The sequence below is a fragment of the Coregonus lavaretus genome (genome assembly GCF_964263955.1).
Source record: "Coregonus lavaretus genome assembly, chromosome: 23".
NCBI classification, from domain to species: Eukaryota; Metazoa; Chordata; class Actinopteri; order Salmoniformes; family Salmonidae; genus Coregonus; species Coregonus lavaretus.
This window is the reverse complement of record NC_140010.1, coordinates 16,356,536-16,378,079: the sequence shown is the minus strand read 5'-3', so window position 1 is coordinate 16,378,079 and position 21,544 is coordinate 16,356,536. Positions and strand designations below refer to the sequence as shown.

Below are 21,544 nucleotides of genomic sequence, written 5' to 3'. Positions count from 1 at the left end.
GTCCCTTTGCAGAAAAACAGCCCCAAAGCATGATGTTTCCACCCCCATGCTTCACAGTAGGTATCAAATCAAATCAAATCAAATCAAATTTTATTGGTCACATGCGCCGAATACAACAGGTGCAGACATTGCAGTGAAATGCTTACTTACAGCCCTTAACCAACAGTGCATTTATTTTAAACAAAAAAAGTAAGAATAAAACAACAACAAAAAAAGTGTTGAGAAAAAAAGAGCAGAAGTAAAATAAAGTGACAGTAGGGAGGCTATATATACAGTAAAATAAAGTGACAGTAGGGAGGCTATATATACAGGGGGGTACCGTTGCAGAGTCAATGTGCGGGGGCACCGGCTAGTTGAGGTAGTTGAGGTAATATGTACATGTGGGTAGAGTTAAAGTGACTATGCATAAATACTTAACAGAGTAGCAGCAGCGTAAAAAGGATGGGGTGGGGGGGCAGTGCAAATAGTCCGGGTAGCCATGATTAGCTGTTCAGGAGTCTTATGGCTTGGGGGTAGAAGCTGTTGAGAAGTCTTTTGGACCTAGACTTGGCACTCCGGTACCGCTTGCCGTGCGGTAGCAGAGAGAACAGTCTATGACTAGGGTGGCTGGAGTCTTTGACAATTTTGAGGGCCTTCCTCTGACACCGCCTGGTATAGAGGTCCTGGATGGCAGGGAGCTTTGCCCCAGTGATGTACTGGGCCGTACGCACTACCCTCTGTAGTGCCTTGCGGTCAGAGGCCAAGCAGTTGCCATACCAGGCGGTGATGCAACCAGTCAGGATGCTCTCGATGGTGCAGCTGTAGAATTTTTTGAGGATCTGAGGACCCATGCCAAATCTTTTTAGTCTCCTGAGGGGGAATAGGCTTTGTCATGCCCTCTTCACGACTGTCTTGGTGTGTTTGGACCATGATAGTTCGTTGGTGATGTGGACACCAAGGAACTTGAAGCTCTCAACCTGTTCCACTACAGCCCCGTCGATGAGAATGGGGGCGTGCTCAGTCCTCTTTTTTTTCCTGTAGTCCACAATCATCTCCTTTGTCTTGGTCACGTTGAGGGAGAGGTTGTTGTCCTGGCACCACACGGCCAGATCTCTGACCTCCTCCCTATAGGCTGTCTCATCGTTGTCGGTGATCAGGCCTACCACTGTTGTGTCGTCGGCAAACTTAATGATGGTGTTGGAGTCGTGCCTGGCCATGCAGTCATGGGTGAACAGAGAGTACAGGAGGGGACTGAGCACGCACCCCTGAGAGGTATGGTGTTCTTTGGATGCAACTCAGCATTCTTTGTCCTCCAAACACGACGAGTTGAGTTTTTACCAAAAAGTTCTATTTTGGTTTCATCTGACCATATGACATTCTCCCAATCCTCTTCTGGATCATCCAAATGCACTCTAGCAAACTTCAGACGGGCCTGGACATGTACTGGCTTAAGCAGGGGGACACGTCTGGCACTGCAGGATTTGAGTCCCTGGCGGCGTAGTGTGTTACTGATGGTAGGCTTTGTTACTTTGGTCCCAGCTCTCTGCAGGTCATTCCCTAGGTCCCCCCGTGTGGTTCTGGGATTTTTGCTCACCGTTCTTGTGATCATTTTGACCCCACGGGGTGAGATCTTGCATGGAGCACCAGATCGAGGGAGATTGTCAGTGGTCTTGTATGTCTTCCATTTCCTAATAATTGCTCCCACAGTTGATTTCTTCAAACCAAGCTGCTTACCTATTGCAGATTCAGTCTTCCCAGCTTGGTGCAGGTCTACAATTTAGTTTCTGGTGTCCTTTGACAGCTCTTTGGTCTTGGCCATAGTGGAGTTTGGAGTGTGACTGTTTGAGGTTGTGGACAGGTGTCTTTTATACTGATAACAAGTTCAAACAGGTGCCATTAATACAGGTAATGAGTGGAGGACAGAGGAGCCTCTTAAAGAAGAAGTTACAGGTCTGTGAGAGCCAGAAATCTTGCTTGTTTGTAGGTGACCAAATACTTATTTTCCACCATAATATGCAAATAAATTCATTAAAAATCCTACAATGTGATTTTCTGGAGAAAATTTTTCTCAATTTGTCTGTCATAGTTGACATGTACCTATGATGAAAATGACAGGCCTCTCTCATCTTTTTAAGTGGGAGAACTTGCACAATTGGTGGCTGACTAAATACTTTTTTCCCCCACTGTAGGATTATTCTAGCTAGCAAGCTAACAGTAGGCTTACCTCAATTTGTTTTTTAGGTTCGAAGGAGAGTTCTTGAACTCTAGTATTTCCTGAATTTTTGGTAAACATAACAGACATTTCATCCGGTAGGATGAATCCTTCATTCCGAGAAAATAAAACATTTATTTTAGATACAGCCTAGGGTGTATCCTTCATTCCGAGAAAAGAAAGCACTTATTTTAGAAATAGCCAAGGGTGTTCATCCTCACCAGGGGGTGGTGGTAGAGCGATTTCCGGACACGCTTGGTTAAAGTGCTACTGAGTGGATTACTGTTTTGCAAGTGACAGGCTCCTGGTGGTTGGAGTTTGCACTTTAGGACCCTTGGATTTGCCCAAACTGATTGGATGAACTCTGCATGTCGTCGCCTGCTGCATTGCAAAACAAGTTCACCCATGAGTGTGCCGACTCGCCGATGTTGCTTGCATCTTTTATCCAACATGATTCGTTTTTTTCTTCCAGCTTCAGATTGATTTGATTTTGTAGCGAGTAAGGAAGGTGTTTTTTATGTAGTGAAGTAAAAGTAAAGATACAAAAAAATAACTACTTCAGTACAGTAACGAAGTATTTCTACTTCCTTACTTTACACAACTGGGTGCACATGTAGCCTATAGCCTGTTTTATAGAAATGTCATCATCGAATATTGTAAGAGCTTTCATTGTCTGCTTATATGCCCCCTTTATGTATCCTACGGTTCTGACTTGGTGTACAGGGAGAATACTGTAAGAATGGCCCATGTTCTGAATTCTGTCGCTGTACATTTCAAAAGTGCTGAACAAATAGTTATATTGACTACATCTGTCCTAGCTCGCTCATTAATGTCTTAATCGAAATGACGGATTGCCTCTTATCCGCTCATCCTCCCCTTAAGCCATAGTTTGTACATCTCAATTGTCAGTAGAAACGACATTTGTTTAAGCAAGTCAGCCATATCAGCTATGTTTTTTATAAAGGCAGTAAATGAGGCTGAATGAACTGTTTCGTTGCCAGACAAGGCTCCGCTGATAGCCAGGTGTAGCAGTGGTAAGGATTCACTCCATGGTGCTGAAAAGAAAGCTCTGCTCTTTGGACAGCTTTATGTAGGCCCTAACAGTTTGTGGGCTCTGTTTGTCACCGTTATAGTGCAATTAATGTATTGTTTAGTGTTTTGTATTGTGTAGTGGCTTTGCTGGCATTCACATTAATATATTTTTTTGAGTTTGCCGCACCAAGATTTACATGCTAAAATCGCCACTGTGTCCTCCATTGCTTTAATTATTTATTGCCAAAACGACAAAAGCAGCCAAGTTAAATGTAATATGGACATAGAACACATGGTGGCAGTAGCGTCAATTCTATGAAACAGCCCAATCACCAGCAAAGCCAAAATCCAGTGCCTAACTAAAAGTACTGTCAAAGACAGCCCGTGACATTTACCCCCACTGAAATAAACGTAATAAGAGCAGTGGTGGGAAAAGTACTAAATTGTCATACTTGAGTAAAAGTAAAGATACCTTAATAGAAAATTACTCAAGTAAAAGTAAAAGTCACCCAGTAAAATACAATTTGAGTAAAAGTCTAAAAGAATTTGGTTTTAAAAATCCTTAAGTATCAAAAGTAAATGGAATTGCTAAAATGTACTTAAGTATCAAAAGTAAAAATAAAATAATAAATCATTTCAAATTCCTTATATTATGCAAACCAGACGGCACAATTTTCTTGTTTTTTTATATGTAAGTCGCTCTGGATAAGAGCGTCTGCTAAATGACCAATTATTATTATTATTATTATTTATTATTATATTGACGGATAGTTCGGGGGCACACTCCAACACTCAGACATAATTTACAAACTAAGCATTTGTGTTTAGTGAGTCCTTCATATCAGAGGCAGTAGGGATGACCATGGATGTTCTCTTGATAAGTGTGTGAATTTGACCCTTTTCCTGTCAAACGAGTACTTTTGGGTGTCAGGGAAAATGTATGGAGTAAAAAGTACATTGTTTTCTTTAGGAATGTTGTGAAGTAAAAGTAAAAGTAGCCAAAAATATAAATAGTAAAGTAAAGTACAGATACCCAAAAAATCTACTTAAGTAGTACTTTAAAGTATTTTTACTGAAGTACTTTACACCACTGAATAAGAGTAGAGTAATAGGCTATGTCTGGTATATTTTATGAGGTTGTTGGTGTTGTTGTGGGATGGTTGTTAGCAAATTGAGGACAAAATCGAGTCATTAAAGAAGTGGGTTGGATAACTTTTGTGTAATTACCTGGGGAGTTGCTTCTTTCCTGGACCTCCAGTGGCTCAGTGCAGTCAAGCAACAACAACAAAAAAACACTGTTGCGATTTAAAGCTACTGCGACAATTTCAGAATGTAACAGGCTGTTACTACAATTTCAAGAATGTTGGCTCAACAAAAAATCTCTGTTTACACTGCCCTGCTTAGAGTTTCAAGTTTTATTGTCACATGCACAAGGACAGTGAAATGCATTTCTTACAAGCTCTAAACCAACAATGCAGTAATCAATATCAATGTAGTGCTAAAAATAACATAAGCTAGAATAAAAACAAGATAAATAAAAATAGGAAATAAAAAGAACAGGAGAAGTAAGTAAGATATATACAGGGTCAGTTCCAATACCATATTTACAATGTGCAGGGATACTGGAGTGATAGAGGTAGATCATATATGTATAGGGGTAAGGTGACTAGGCATCAGGATATATGTTAAACAGAGTAGCAGCAGCGTGTGTGTGTGTTTGGATGTGAGTCGAGTCAGTATAACTCTGTGTGCATGTTATGTGTGTGGGAGCAAATGAAGTGTGTGTGTGTGTGTGTGTGTGTGTGTGTGTGTGTGTGTGTGTGTGTGTGTGTGTGTGTGTGCGTGTGTGTGCGTGTGTGCGTTGGAGTGTCAGTGTGCATGAGTGTGTAGATTCCTGTGAGTGTGCATAGAGACAGTGCAATTATCATTTTTTTTATTCAAGGGTCACCTCAGATAGTCTATTTAGCCATTTAGCAGTCTTATGGCTTGGGGATAGATGCTGTTCAGGAGCCTGTTGGTGTCAGACTTGATGCACCGGTACCACTTGCCATGCGGAAGTAGAGAGAACAGTCTATGGCTTGGGTGGCTGGAATCTTTAACGATTTTCCTGGCCTTATTTTCACATTGCCTGATATAGAGGTCCTTGATGGCCAAACAGGTCACCTGTGATAAGCAATTGCCTCTGATTCCAAAGGTTGCAAGTTCAAGTCCAGCGATAGAAAGTTATTTTTTAAGATTTTTGTTTTAAGCCTATCCCAAACCTTAACCCTTACCTTAACAATTTGGAGTTCATGCCTAACCTTAAGATTTAGGAGTTAATGCCTAAACTTCTAAAGGTTGCAAGTTCAAATCCAGCGATAGAAAGTAGTTTTTTTGATTTGAGTTTTAAGCCTATCCCAAACATTATGTCTCGGTCACACCTACAGCGTCATTGCACAAAATGGTATGCAGCATCATATGGATGTGTGCAACAACATTCACCTTCTACTGCCATTTCTGTCAAGCCATCTACGTATACAATTTGATGCATACGTTCGATAAATCCAACGTATACACCACACAGAACGCACTGCAACTGCCTCTGCAACGCAATTCTGCAAGGCAAATGCAGTGTTCCATTGGAAATGAATGTACTTCTGATGTACCAAAACGCAATGACCATGTCCATTTGGAGTTAAGGTTAGGCATTAACTACAAATGGTTAAGGTAAGGGTTAAGGTTTGGGATAGGCTTAAAACAAAAATCTCAAAAACTACTTTCTATCGCTGGATTTGAACTTGCAACGTTTGGAAGTTTAGGCATTAACTCTGAAATCTTAAGGTTAGGCATTAAGATTTCGGAGTTAATGCTAAACTTAACCCTAACCTTAAAAATTCGGAATTAACTTAACCTCTATGGGATCAGTGTCCAGTATACGGGACGGTTGAGCTAACGTGCGCTAATGTGATTAGCATGACTGTTTTTATATTTTAACTAGGCAAGTCAGTTAAGAACAAATTCTTATTTACAATGACGGCCTACCCCGGCCAAACCCGGACGACACTGGGCCAATTGTGCAAACTTTCATTACAATACATTACTGCAGCGCCATCGATATAAATGGGGCGGTATGCAAATTGGAGTGGGTCTAGGGTGTCTGGGATGATGGAGTTTATGTGTGCCATAACCAGCCATTCAAAGTACTTCATGATTACAGATGTGAGTGCTACAGAGCGGTAGTCATTATGGCATGAAGACTTTGAGTTCTTGGGAAAAGGAATGATGGTGGTCAGTTTAAGACATGTCGGGATTACAGACTGGGACAAGGAGAGGTTGAAAATGACCATGAATATGCCTGCCAGCTGTTCTACGCATGCTCTGAGAACGTACCCTGAACTACCGTCTGGCCCCGCGACCTTGCTAGTGTTGACCTGATTAAAGACCTAACTCCTAAAGTGGTGATTTTTGCATGTAAATCTTGGTGGGGCAAACAACCCGAAACATTTTTTTATGCATACCACTACACAACACAACAGAACACTAAACAATACATTACATTAATTGCACTATAACGGTGACAAACGGTGCACACAAACTGTTAGAACCTACATAAAGCTGTCCCAACAGCAGAGCTTTCTTCTCAGCACCATGGAGTGAATCCTTACCACTGCTACACCTGGCTGTCAGCGGAGCCTTGTCTGGCAGTGAAACATAGCTAATATGGCTGACTTGCTTGAACAAATGTGGTTTCTACTGACAATTGAGATGTACAAACTATGGCATAAGGGGATGACGAGCGGATAAGAGGCAATCCGTAATTTCGATGAAGACATTAATGAGCGAGCTAGGATGGACGTAGTCAATATAACTATTTGTTCAGCACTTTTGAAATGTACTGCGACATAATTCAGAACAGTATTACTTTCTTAGCTACAGTATACATATCTGTCGGAGCTTGAAGCACAAGCATTTCGCTACACCCGCAATAACATCTGCTAAACATGTATATGTAACCAATAAAATTCGATTTGATTTGATTTCCCTGGCATATTACATAATTTATGCAGCAGCTTGCAAGACATTTTTGGACTCACCTTGTTGTGCTGTGCTCACTTGAACAGGAAGGTGGCATGGCGGTCCATCGTGGGCAAATTTTGTCATCAAACTTTGTCATCAAAGTCTGGCATTCTCTGGATTTATGGTGCTTTCAGGACAACTGGGAACAAGGTCGAATCATGACGTCAGTGATCTTCAGGTTGGAGCTCTAGAAAGGGGCCCGAGTTCCCGACTTGGAATTCAGAGTTGGATGACCGTTCAAAAGCTCATTTTTTTCCTGAGTTCCCAGTTGTCTTGAACTCACTTAAGTCTGAGATTTCCCAGTTCCGAGTTTCCAGTTGTTTTGAGCGCGGCAGAAGTCATGCTGGATTGACAGCATGGCCAATGTATTCAACCTTTTCTGGCCCATGGTGTTGAATATTTATCTTTTTAAGCATGGAAAAGAGACCCTTAAACCCAGACTTGGACCACACACCCACTCCACTGAATAGCAGGCTAGTGATTGGTTTGCAACACTTGCAGTTAGCTGCTGATTCCTTCCAAACCACTCATTGTTGAATTTGCGATTTCCAACTTGTTGTGCAATGTTTATGTCCAATGGCCGATGAGCACCAGTATGTTTTATCTATAATTTGTCTTCATATGACAAGAATTGAAAAGGATTTGCCAGTAGGTTGTCGACTTGATTCATGATGATGACTGCTTTTCTACCTTGCTAGCTAAGATTTTGATAGTATGATGTTGACATGATCAGTCCAATCAAAGCTATGGTAGATATAACATGATTTTACATCATTTTATTTACATTTACATTTACATTTACGTCATTTAGCAGACGCTCTTATCCAGAGCGACTTACAGTTAGTGAGTGCATAAATTTTTTTCATACTGGCCCCCTGTGGGAATCGATCCCACAACCCGAAAATGTTTGCTTCATATATGGCACCGCTTAAGGTTCTATATAGAACCCTATATGGAACCAATTTTCAAATAAAATAAAAGTTTATTGATCACGTACACAGATTTGCAGCTGTTATCGCAGGTGCAGCAAAATGCTTGTGTTTCTAGCTCCAACAGTGCAGTAGTACAATAAATATTAATAAAATAAAAATAATAATAAAATAATAATTTTCCAGCTCTCCTCGTAGATTTTGCGGTGACATAGTGTGCCCATGAGTGACATAGTGTCCCCATGAGTGACAGAACACTGAGCCAATCACGGCGCAACTAGAGAACATTACCAAACCCTATGCTCCGTATTTTCTGCTGGCAGCCCCACCACCACAGAAAGCACAGAGCTAGGCTGAAACACCTGCATTTTGGAGCTGCCTTACTCAAGAAAGCAAAAAATATGTTTGTATGCAGCTTTATTCATCAATTATTTATTTATTTTACATTGTTTGCACATATCAGTGAAACGTATTAATGCAAAAATTGGGGGCTCAAAACAGGTGGGGCTCTGCCCTGAATGACGGGTCGCCACTGCTCACGTTGGCCTCGGAGAACGAGAAAGAAGGTGCGAGTGTCATCTCCGGAGGTAGCTGTCAAGACGTGACAAGTTCGCAAGTTAACATTCCAGTATATGTGCAGCCGAGGATACTTTTGCCAAAATTATAGAAAGTGTGAAGACACTCTTATACAATAAACTAAAATGTGCAAATACCTAGGCCTATGTGACTGATAGGTCACGTACTGATCGCCAGGGGGCGCTAATTGCACACCATCAAAATGGTCTCGTGTCGCTGGAACTCACTTTATGAAGCAGAATTAGCTCCAATCAATAAACCCATACTGGAAAGCCAATGAGCCCTTCCTAAAAATAATTTAGCCTTGCCACACAATTTTGAGGTAGGGCTATTCATATTTTTTTCCCATGTTGGACTTTGTATATGGATATTTACATGGTGGACTTTTCCCCAATACTTTTCAGGTAGTCGATATAAGCCAAAAAAAGTATAACACAAAAGACCATGACACAACAAAACTAACCTATAGGTTATTGATGACACGCTAAGTAGGGCTATACAATCCCAGTAATGCTTCTAACATGTTGAGATTCGCTATAATATTTTTTATTTTGTTAAAACAAATGAATTTATATTTTGTCGATAATTGTTCCTCTACATGATTTCAGACTACTGTAGCCCATTCATAGCTTTAGTGATATCACAAATAAATAACATATAGCCTGGGCCTACTTTAGTAGGCCTACTTTTAGTAGATAACAGTCTCCGTTCACCATGCATGGTTCAGAGGAATGGGGGACTGGGTGGGCAGAGGCATGGGGTTAAGTAAGAGACACGTTGTGAATTGTGTAAACAGCCCGGGGCAGTGGAAAAAGTTCATGCCCGGGTCCCTGTAAGAAGAAACCAGAGGAGCACCAGGCCAGTGCACGGCCATTTAATCAAGACGACCTGTAAGGGATTAGGGCGATATTGCGGCCGTAATTTAGCCTCACAATGACTATAAAGAATTGAATGGTGTCTATTCTCTAGAAAGTTAACATGTGTGGCAAAAGAGCATCTGTAGGGGATCATGTTATTCATCCTAAATAATGATATAGCCTGTGTCCAAAGGCATTCACTATGAGTGGCGCACGGACACAAGTTTGTGTAGCTTGCATGAGTTTTTGTCAAATTTTAAGAACTATGGAATCACTTAATTGCATGAAATATATTCAGGATAAAAAAAATACATATTGTTGCTGAGGGTGGGCTAATACCTCAGGTAAATAGGCCTACTTTATACAAAATAGCTAGGTATGCATTAAGAAATATTACTCTCTTAGAAACCCCCCAAAAAGGGTTCTATGCTTGCTTCATATATGGCACCGCTTAAGGTTCTATATAGAACCCTATATGGAACCAATTTTCAAATCAAATAAAAATGTATTGATCACGTACACAGATTTGCAGCTGATATCGCAGGTGCAGCAAAATGCTTGTGTTTCAAGCTCCAACCGTGCAGTAATACCTAGCAATAAAACATTTAAAAAACAATACACACATTTTAGTTCTGTGAAGAAGAACCCCTGGGGTTCTGATCAAAGAACCTTACAAAAGGCTTCTATATAGAACCTTTAGGGGTGCCATATATGAAGCAAGCAATAGAACCCTTTTTGGTTCTATCCAGAAACGTTTTTTCTAAGAGTGTAGGCTTAATATCAAAACGATAATATCACTTATATCACTTCTATAAAATTTATATAATTGTTTATATATAGTGCAAACATTTCTGATAGGCCGACAATAGTGTGTCCCTGAGATAATTTTGAGTGAATATGTTTTATTTTAATAATAAAATTGGCACCCTAAAAAACGATTTAAAACTGAATATCGTGGTGCCCACGTTTAGCAACATATAAGTGATGGTGATAAATATAAAGGCTGTATAGGGAATATATAAATACGATAAAACGGGTCTTAAGCGTGCTAGATACATTCAACTTGATACAATCTGTTTGAATTTAGTCAGTTGTCTGAGCAAATAAATAAGAGGCTTTCCCATGCAACGAAAACTAACGGTAGGCCTATATAGTCTATCTTGACTAACCTACATTATAATGCCATTATTTCGTTAATAGTCACACCTTTTGTTAGCTGTTTGACAACCCCATTTGGTTCCTCTGTTTAATCTGCTTCTCACTTAGAGCAAACTTTCGCACCTTGACCCTTTCTCTGGCCAAACCCAGCTACAATTTTGCCGTAATGAGATCTCACATACCGCCCACTGCACGGAATGAGGAGCGCTCCGTGGAGCTTTGATCCGACCGCGCGTGTTGATTGAGACTTTTTACTAACAGACTGCGTTAATAAAGCTTGGCATTAAGACGCTAAACTGCAGGAAGCAAACACTGGGGGTTATTGCCTCCTAACGCGTATTTATTGCTTATTTGAAAACAGATGTGCGGCAGGATAAGCTTGTAATGGAGTGATTCACCCAAACTGAGGTGATAGAGGACTTCTTGTTCTCCAATTATTTCAGAATTAATAGCAACATTTAAGCACATTCTGAATGAAAACTATTTTAAAACTTTATTGTAATAGCATATTAATGAATGTGCCAAGTAAGGTCACACGATCATCACCAACTCATTTGTTATTTATTTACTAATTGGTCAGTTGACCAATCAGATCAGCTCTTTCCTATAAATGGGGAAAAGGACAGAATTGGACTGCCTGTGTAAATGCAGCCTATTAGGCCTACCATACAATAGTTTTATAATTTACAAAATACATTGGTATTCATTATTTATCATTCCACTTGTTGGTTTCCCTAATGTGTTTGCTCATGTTTGGAAATATTCTGCAATAACAAATTGAGTCCATCATCTGATTGTGTACGTGAGTAGGCAGCGCGCTCACGCCTGAAGTCCTGTGTCTTTGGCTGGAAGGGACTGGGAGTTAACAACACCTCCTCTCTTTTTCTAAAGTCGTGTGTGTGGCCAGGAGATCCATTGCTGCTCACTCTGTACTGCCTGACCTCCAATTGGGCGCCTCGGATTATTTTTGGGAGGAGCCTTACTCGCAGCAAAAAGGGGGAAAGAAGTTAACTGCGCAAAACTCTTCTGTAGTGACCGATGCCCAAAGTTCAGAAGTTTTTCAATGTGCGCCTCAGCACACAGAGATGGAAACCGCTTATACCTATTAAGACACGGTACAGCGCGGTTCTGATATTATTATTTTTCAAGTGACAGGACAGGAACTCCTGCTTTGAGCGCCTCAGCTTTTCAGAAGGAAAAAGTGGAGATCTCCGGCTGCATACATTGGGAAGTTCGTTTTACGCAGGAGCATAGTTGAGCTGTGGGGAGAAGAAGACATGCAGGCGCGCTACTCCGTCTCGAGCCCCAACTCTCTGGGCGTCGTGCCTTACATTAGTAGCGACCAAAGCTACTACCGGGCCGCCGCCAGTGGAGGATACACCGGGATGCCGGCCCCTATGAGTATGTACTCTCACGCGGCCCACGACCAGTACCCGGCCAGCATGGCGCGAGCCTATGGACCATATACCCCGCAGCCCCAGCCGAAGGATATGGTGAAACCGCCGTACAGTTACATTGCGCTTATTACTATGGCTATACAGAACTCGCCTGACAAGAAGGTGACCCTGAACGGGATTTATCAGTTTATCATGGAGAGGTTCCCGTTCTACCGAGACAACAAGCAGGGCTGGCAGAACAGCATCAGGCACAACCTCTCTCTCAACGAGTGTTTTGTCAAAGTTCCCCGTGATGACAAAAAGCCTGGCAAGGGGAGCTACTGGACTCTGGACCCGGACTCATACAACATGTTCGAGAACGGCAGCTTCTTGAGGAGGAGGCGACGGTTCAAGAAGAAAGACGCAATGAAAGACAAGGATGACCGGGGTGCTAAGGAGACGCCGTCCAGACAGGGCCGGGACACGGAGCAGCCCATGCAGGGCTCCCAGCCAGTCCGGATCCAGGATATTAAGACTGAGAACGGGAACACGACACCCCCACAGGCCTCCTCGCCCTCCCTGAGCACCGTGCCCAAAGTCGAGAGCCCCGGCAGCAGCAGCAGCAGCATGTCCAGTGGCGGCAGCCCCCACAGCATCCCGTCCAACAGGTCCATCGGCATGGAGAGCTCCGAGCAGCAGCAGCACCACCACCACAGCCAGGCCCAGGCACAGGGCTTCAGTGTGGACAACATCATGACTTCCCTCCGGGGGTCCCCACAGGGTGCCACAGAGCTCGCCCCATCCCTCGTCGCCTCGTCCAGGACAGGTATAACACCGTCTTTGTCCCTAAGCTATTCACCGAACCAGACGTCAGTCTATAGCTCGCCCTGTAACCAAAACTCTATCTCCACTACCTCGAATGCGTCCTACCATTGTAATATGCAAGCAATGAGTTTATACGCCGGGGATAGATCTAGCCACCTAGTTCCGACTACCACCGTGGATGAAACGTTGCCAGATTACTCCATCACGACCACCTCCTCCTCTTTGGCCCACGGCAATCTAAACTCTGCGCAGGAGGGCCACCATCCCCACCAAGGGCGTCTTCCCTCATGGTACCTCAACCAGGCTGGGGACCTGGGCCACCTCGGGGCGACCTACCCCGCCCAGCAGCAGAACTTCCACTCCGTGCGCGAGATGTTCGAATCTCAAAGAATTGGCTTGAATAATTCTCCAGTTAACGGGAATAACAGCTGTCAAATGTCCTTTCCCCCTAGCCAAGCCATCTACCGCACTCCGGGAGCTTTCGTATATGACTGCAGCAAATTCTGACCAAAGTTTATTGTATTGATATTTTTCGTAAAAATAACTTGAGTCGTTTCACCCACCACCTGCCACCGACAATGGACTAAAACGAACAGAAAAGGGCAGAAAAAAAGACATGATCTTGGTTTGTAAAGAACAGTGTTACTGCAAATAACACGTAAGTCTCTTCTCGCTTTTGTGACATGTTTAAAAGATATGCTAAGGATATGCCAGTCTTTCAAGGACATACTATTACGTGTAAATTGCATATAGTAATTTATTTCTAAACTGTAGCCGGATATTATGGACCAAACACCAAAAAGTGTTTCTAAATTGAATTGCCTTAATTGTCCGAATATGTTCCATTATAAAAAGCGGAACTTGTATACCGTTCTACTCTTTCAAAGTTTCTCCTTTTGTTGAAAAGTATTCTGAAGGAATTGCATTGTTTGTTTAATAAATTGACATTTTATTTGAGTTAAAGCTACGCCTGATTTCTTATAGACTATGACATTCTCAACACTGAAAATGGTGTAGGCTATGGTCTAAGGGCCTTGCTTATTTTTTCCATGTTGGATGCAAGCAGAAAATCATGGAAACACGTATTTAATCCTTAAATCGATTGTATGTTAGGGCTACTGTTTGGAAACCAATTATGGATCAAGGATTTAACTGGTTGCGAGTTTAGTTGACAGTTTGGGGGATTTTAACCAGACCTTATTTCTATGTCCTTCAGGCTTTAGGCTATATAGGCCATACTGCACCCTGATTCAAGTATCGACGTGGGATCAGTGGCAGTGATTGATAAATCTTAAATCAGTATTTTTTCAAAGACAGGTTAGGTTACCATTCTCACTGTAAATGTTCACAGAAAAAATATAATTCTAATCACGGAGTTGGGTCGGTTCGTTTAGGCTTATAGGCCAGACGAGTCCCAATCTCCTAAATAATTATAGTCTGAAAAGTAAGTTTCTCCTGTTAACAAAATCTACGTTGAGTTGAAGAATAAATAATTGCCTAAATGATCATGGAATGTTTCTAGAATAGGAATGCATGTATGTATTTTCAAAACGTTGAATTTTAATGCAACTCGCTCTAGTCAGTTTTGATTGAATATTACGTGCAGTTCTCCAAGAGGTCAGCAGCATATAGCCAACAAACAGATCGATCGTATGTGTTGATGATGACTTGAAGTAGCAATGCATCTAGATTATTGTTTTACTTCATATTTAAAGTGACACAGCTCTCCTTTTGTCAGACACGAATGGCCTGTCAACATCTTGACCTGGGCACTCTGGCCTCATGACAGTAGTCCGCACAGCAAAACTGACTTGTGTTGAATAGCCACGTGTGTTTACAGGCACATTCCAAAGCTTAGTTAATAATCATACCACGCATGCCAAAGATGTACCCAAAGATGTAGCCACACGAGGGTTGGGGACTGCTATCATTTTAAGATGACTCCAACTTGACAATGCATCTCTATTAGGGAGATGAGAGCCAAACTCATCATAAAGTGCGTGCGCCGAGTAGTAGCCTATATGCATTTTTTATTGCATTACAGTTCTTGTATTTATAATTGTAAAAAAAAATCACAAGGGTCTCTCCTAATTTGCATCTTCTTTAGAAATCGAGAAATCTGTAAATATTGTAATTGTTGATCGGCGTAAATTAGAATTTTAGACAGCTGTTTTGCCTCAACTGGTTAGTGAAGGGACATATTTTACCTGTTGTCACATTTTAATATTACAGAAACATGTTCCACTGCCTAAGTTTAAACCTTTGGGGACAGCACGATATGATGTATGGTTGAAGAAAATTCGATTAATTTGGTGAATTTGCCGTGAGTGGAAACATGGGCGCGTAAAGCCATGTTGTGCGTAAATCAGTGTATTTATCGTAGACTTCTATCCCTCCAGATGAATACTGTTATACATTAAATCTTCAGTTAATTACGGTTTTGTTAATGAAATATGTCAGATCAAAATGGACATACATAAGCCTACTGTATTGTTTCCAGGTGTGACTGTAGACCTGTGCGTAAAGTAGGCCTGTGCGTAAAGTAGGCCTATACCATGCGTAAAGTATATGCCATATTCTCAAGTTCCAGGAATAAAATAAAACAATCCACTAATAATAATAATAATAATAATATAATAATAATAATAATAATAATAATAATAAACAGTATTTGTATTTACTTATAATAAGGCGCACTATATCCATGTACCTACATGTACAGTAAGTACATAGCTACCTCAACTACCTCGTACCCCTGCACATAGACTCGGTACTGGTACTCCCTGTATATAGCCATGTTATTTTCTACTTCCTATTTTTAGCCATTTTATTTTTACTCGTTATTTTTATTCGTTATTCACTGTGTCACTATTTCTATTTTTTAATTGTATTTTGTATCTTATCTTTAACTTTCAATTGATGGAAAAGGACCCGTAAGTAAGCATTTCACAGCTAGTCTACACCGGTTGTCTACGAAACATGTGACAAATAAAATTTAATTTGATTTGAATTGCAAAACAACATATATTGTAAAAGTTTATCAGAGGCAAAGGGTGTTTTCACAGTGCGAACATATATAGGCTATAACATATTTTCAAAGAAGAGGCGGTTGGTAGCGATTACTGTGGTTAATTTAGCTGCTAATTGCCTGGATAGGGTCAACAAAGCACTTTACATTTACTTAGAACTTCCACTGCTATAGGTTCTGTTAAACGCTCCATTACTTGACTGTTAACTTTGCGCTATAGCCTAATCTCAATATAATGACATTGGCTGACTTGATGTTCTATTCAAGCGGATGAGGTGTATGAATCTTTTTTTTTTGTTGTGCATAAATAACTGTTATCAAGGAGGCCCTCGGGGCGACAGGGTCAAATGGGATATGATTCTATGAGCATGGCAGCGTGTCGTGCATCCTCTGGGCACAAACATAGGCCTGGAGGTTCCCATAAATAAAACAATTGACTTTGTAGTTTGTATACGGCCTTCGAGTCTAGCTGGTCGTGTGGGCCGATAACAACATTACCAAAATGAGTTATAATAGCTATAGATAGGCTATTTCCTTTTACAAGATGAACAACTTAAACAAAAGCAACAAAACAAAAGTACTCATAATAATAGCTAGGCCTATAGTAGTAGTCTATTCTAGTTGCAGGCAAATATAATAATAAATATACCTAAAGATAGTAGGAACAAGCTGAATAATAGCCACAATCAAAAATAATAACTATACCCATAATTACAGGTTGTGAATCACAATAACGTTGACAACAGAATCATAGTGGAGAACAAAAATCAACTGTTAGGAAAATAATTGTGTTTAATTGAGCAACACTTTGGCATATTGAAAAACGATGGAATGCAGTTCTGTAGGCCCCATTCTCCCCCACCTTCGAATAGCTGTAATCAGCCTCATAAAAATAATTAGATCATTTCCCAAGTAACAAACAAACGTCGTGTTAGTCCCAAGATTGATGGCACCCTCACAGAACGGGCCAGGTCAGGAAGGAATAAAATTCAATCAGAGCGCTGGAATCATTTTTCATGGGACAAAAGGCAGAGAAGGAGACGGGGGTCAATGGGGAGGATGTCGGCCGCCGGAGCACCATCAACAATACCCCAAGGGAAAGCAAAGCAAGGCAGGAGAAAGAGAGTGTGCTGTTTGGGTACACAGCAACACTCTTGACTCTACAAAACATGATTTCTAGCTTTCCACTCTTGGACCCTACTGCGCAGTTGGAACGTGAACTGTGAGGAATACATCCACAATGCTATAGATCTGGCGAAAGTCAAGATCAAAATGTGCCATAATATTATTTCTACCCAGTTCCTAAAAGTAGCTACAGATTACAGAATAGCATGCAAATCGGTTGCACTCAAATCTTGATTCAAAACATGCCCTGAAATTGGTGCCCAGTTGGGCACACTTTATTTTATTAATTTGTCTAGGACAACTAATAGTAGGCATAAGTCTTTAAAATGCATAATGATAATAACATTATTATTATTCAATAGCTATTGTACAAAGATTATTGATCTATTGTTGTTTGCTTTTTTCTTCTTCTTCTTAGGCCTGCTACTAAGCCTAACACTATACATACCACTACAAGATCAACTACTATACTAGCCTACTACTACTAGGGCTACTACAAAACAACTGCTACTACTACTACTAGCCTACTACTACCACCAATACTACAACAACTACTACTACTACTACTACTACTACTACTACTACTACTACTACTACTACTACTACTACTATTATGCCTACTTCTACTATTAGGCTATTACAACGAGATAGGACTATTTACATCGATGTTATTACATAAATGTGTGTGCGTGACTAATTTTGAGTTGTATATTGAGTATAGGCCTACTTTAATTTCTTTACAGATAACAATTACCTGTTTTCTTCATTATAGGGCCTCTATGAAAAGGTATTGATTTTGGCATAAAGCTAGGTCTATTAATTTGAAAGTCTGCACGAGTAATGCTATATACCTGCTTTCACATTGTACACTTGGTAAAACGTTGTTTTTCTATACACTTTCTCCCCTCTGACTTCACTGTCCCCTCAATATTCTCCCTTTTTCCTGAAAGGTTCCGCTACATTCCTGAAAATAGACAGCTTTGCACGCGCTTCAGCACGCATCCTTCCCTTGTCACACTCTCTCCCACATTGCCTTGGCTCAAAAACCAAAAACAAAAGCGACTGTGTTCTACATTCCTGTGATATTTAGCTCGTCAAAAAACACGATTTCAATATCTGTTTTTTAAGTAAACAGAAGTTGACTACAAATAGAGAATATATATTTCTGATGCCTGGTTGGACATTATTTAAAATTAATGGAGATACATATATTCAAATACAATAGTCCTGGACTTCACCTACTTCATGGTTGATTTACTGATGATTGAGTGATAAATTACCATGCGAGCTTAGTAGGCTATAGGCTATAGCCTATTTATAAGTATTAGATTTCCCGGGTCCTCACACACAAGCATCACTCAATGGAAAATACATTAAATCGTCTTGTCATGTCGCCATTTTAACAATGCCGTATGTGCCATAATGTTGCCTAGGCTAGAGAAAGGTAAAATCACATCCAGTAACGTGTTAGACAATTTATTTCGAATTTAAACTATGATACTTGGTTGAGATTCGCATAACTTCGATGCCATTTTCAGTTAAATGTATCAGAAAAAGACCCATTGACACCAGGAGGTTTTAAAGATGATTTAAAGAGTTGGAGGTCAAAGTTCAATGCCAAATAATTTGTCAATCACCAACTGATAAACATGATTTAAGATGTCCATGTGTGCAGCAGAACAGCTAAATAACAAGAATGTGTAAGGCAATTTGAAATTACTGACAAACGATCAAGGACTAACTTCGTTAACAAAGCAAGTTCCTTCAGAAGTCAATCGTAAAAAATACATAAAAAATGTAAACTTATAGAAGGTTAAGGAACTGGGAAAGTATAGGAACAACTGCAGTGAGATCACCGCGCGTGCTATATGCTCTGTGTTCTGCTGTCTCGTGCCAAAACGTGGGGCCCAGAAGATCCAAACTCAACTGACCCGCGCCAAGGAGATTGGTAAAATCAGCTGGCTCAGTCTTAACCATTGTTCATTCTCTAATAGGAATTTTAAAAAATGTAATAGCTTATTCTACACAGTATCCTAAAAACCAACATTTATTTAACCAACAATAAAATAAAAAATGTACGAGAATTTAACTAACTATAGCCTATCGTGAATTGAAGTAGTCTACTAACTAAAGCATTCTGTCAGACTTGTAGGCAACACAGTGAAATAGTATATATGCCTATATATATATATATATATATTTTACAAATCTTAATCAACATTATATTAGCGGATAACAATGATAGCCTGCCTTTATAAAAATGTATAAAACTACAACATATCCTATGCTGCAATAACAACAACAGAACGCATAATAGGCAAATGATAGTCTAAATATTGTGCTAATCAGATTTTTGAACATTGATAAATTCGAATCAAAAAGAAATGACTGGGATTTAAACATATCAAAAGTATTGGATTTAACTAATAATTGAGAAGGTGCCAACCAAGCCTATTACGAATTTGCCTATTAGTTTTTGTTCGATGGGGTTTGTCAATAGGCCTGCTTTTAATAGCTTGTTCGCGTTAGTTAAGTAGCCTTGCATGATTGAATCAAACCGATAGCATTTCCAAACAGCGTTGTGGTTCCACTATAAATGGAACAAATGTGTCAGAGGAGACTCGTTTAACCCCATTCCTCACTTTTACCATGCCCCTGAAACAGTGGTGTCACACGCCACCCTGGACTGTGCGCACTTTTTCAGAATAATTCAACCCATGTATGGGCGGCTGGTAGCTTAGTGGTTAAGAGACCGAAAGGTTGCTGTTTTGAATCCCTGAGCTAAGTGAAAAATCTGTCGATGTGCCGTTGAGCAAGGCAGTTAACCCTAATTGCTCTGGATAAGAGCTTCTGCTAAAATGTAAAAGAATGTAAGAAGAGAAATTGTAGAAAATGGGCGGGTGTTTAGCCATAATTATGACTTTGTGGCTCTGGTAACTAGGGATGGCAGGGGTGAGGGAAGAGGGGGGAACACCGTGGCGGCCCACTGCGGCCCTGAGGACTGTGCACCTGTGTGGCTGGGTGATCGACTCAATCAGCTCAAAAACTGCTGTGTTTCAGCTCACAGTTGGTTACAATGCCCGATCTCAAAGCGCCATCTGTTTCTAATTAAGAGTCCACATAGAAGCAAGCTCGATCTGACAGTCAAACTAGTGAAAGGCTCGAGGTCGTTTAGAAGAAAAAATATTACCCCACCCACGCCATTGCGTCTTCTCTGAAACCCACAATGTCTCATTAAAGCTCAATGTCAAACGTCAGTCCCTAAATAGGCGTCCAGCTTTTTGTAGGTAGATTATTTATGTAAAAACATATAATGCCCTATTACACCACAATGTTTTCTATAGGTAAAATACTTTCAAGTTAACCCAGTGCCCACAGCTTATCTTGGTACCGCATGTAGCCTATTCAAGGCCCAAATCAAGAACATTTTTATATTCAAGATTTTACTCTGCTACACGGTTATGGCAAAGGTCTTGAACTCGTGTGGTTAGGCTATATTAAAACAGACATCTTCACAGAAAACGTTTAATATTAAACACATCCAAGCGCGCGATCCAGCAGTTTTGGAACTCAGTGCACATGGTGAAATAAAAGGAGTAGTGTGATTTCAGACGGAGGGGAAACGGCCGTGCCCGATGACCTACGGATAACCCGAGAAGCCTGGCACGAAACTCAGAAACTACACACTGCCTTGCCTTGAAGTTGTACCTTAAACCTACCTCTGCTCTGCTCTACTCTGCTTGGTTCTGTGTGGAGACAGGAGACTGAGGATAATTATACCCGCTTTTTTACGCACGGTGCTGGGCCCTGAAGTCTCGATTCTGCCAGTGTGACGTACATGATTTTATTGTCTCCACTCCAGTTTAAATTTACATTTATATTTTTTAATGTCTCATACCAGACATGTTGAGTATAGGTAATTTTTTCTGTTTTAATAATGCATCAAGGAGGAAAACATGGTCAATCGCTACAGCTGTAAGTGAGAAAATATCGATGCATTTTCTTCTATAGCATTTTCTTTCGATTACTCGTTTCCCCTCGTTATAACAAAGGTTGCCTATATCAAATTGTCATCCACTCATTCGATTCACGGCCATATATATCAAACGGAGAAATAGGAAATTATTATTTGTGTATGAAATGTCAAGTTGTGTTGAATTATAATTTCTGGATCTGAGATTCAACATGTAGGCTAACATTTGTTTATTTCACAGGCCCTAATACATGTTAAACTTAGAGGGTCTTGGTGCATACCATGAGCGAGTATATAGATGCAAAACAACATTTACCTCATATATGTATACTTCTAGACCTATATTTCTGACAATGGGCTTGTAATTCAAATTGTGTAATTACACACGATGAGACACAAATTCTTACGATATTGTAAT

The 21,544-nt window shown here is 40.5% G+C and overlaps 1 protein-coding gene across 1 annotated transcript; it reads left to right on the top strand.

Annotated features, from left to right (window-relative positions):
* Positions 1-12,076: 12,076 nt before the first annotated feature.
* Positions 12,077-13,507, top strand: LOC311150612 (forkhead box C1-A; the record flags this gene model as incomplete). Its single annotated transcript, XM_084188097.1, has 1 exon — positions 12,077-13,507. The coding sequence occupies one exon, from the start codon at positions 12,077-12,079 to the stop codon at positions 13,505-13,507; it is 1,431 nt and encodes a 476-aa protein (XP_084044223.1).
* Positions 13,508-21,544: the final 8,037 nt, after the last annotated feature.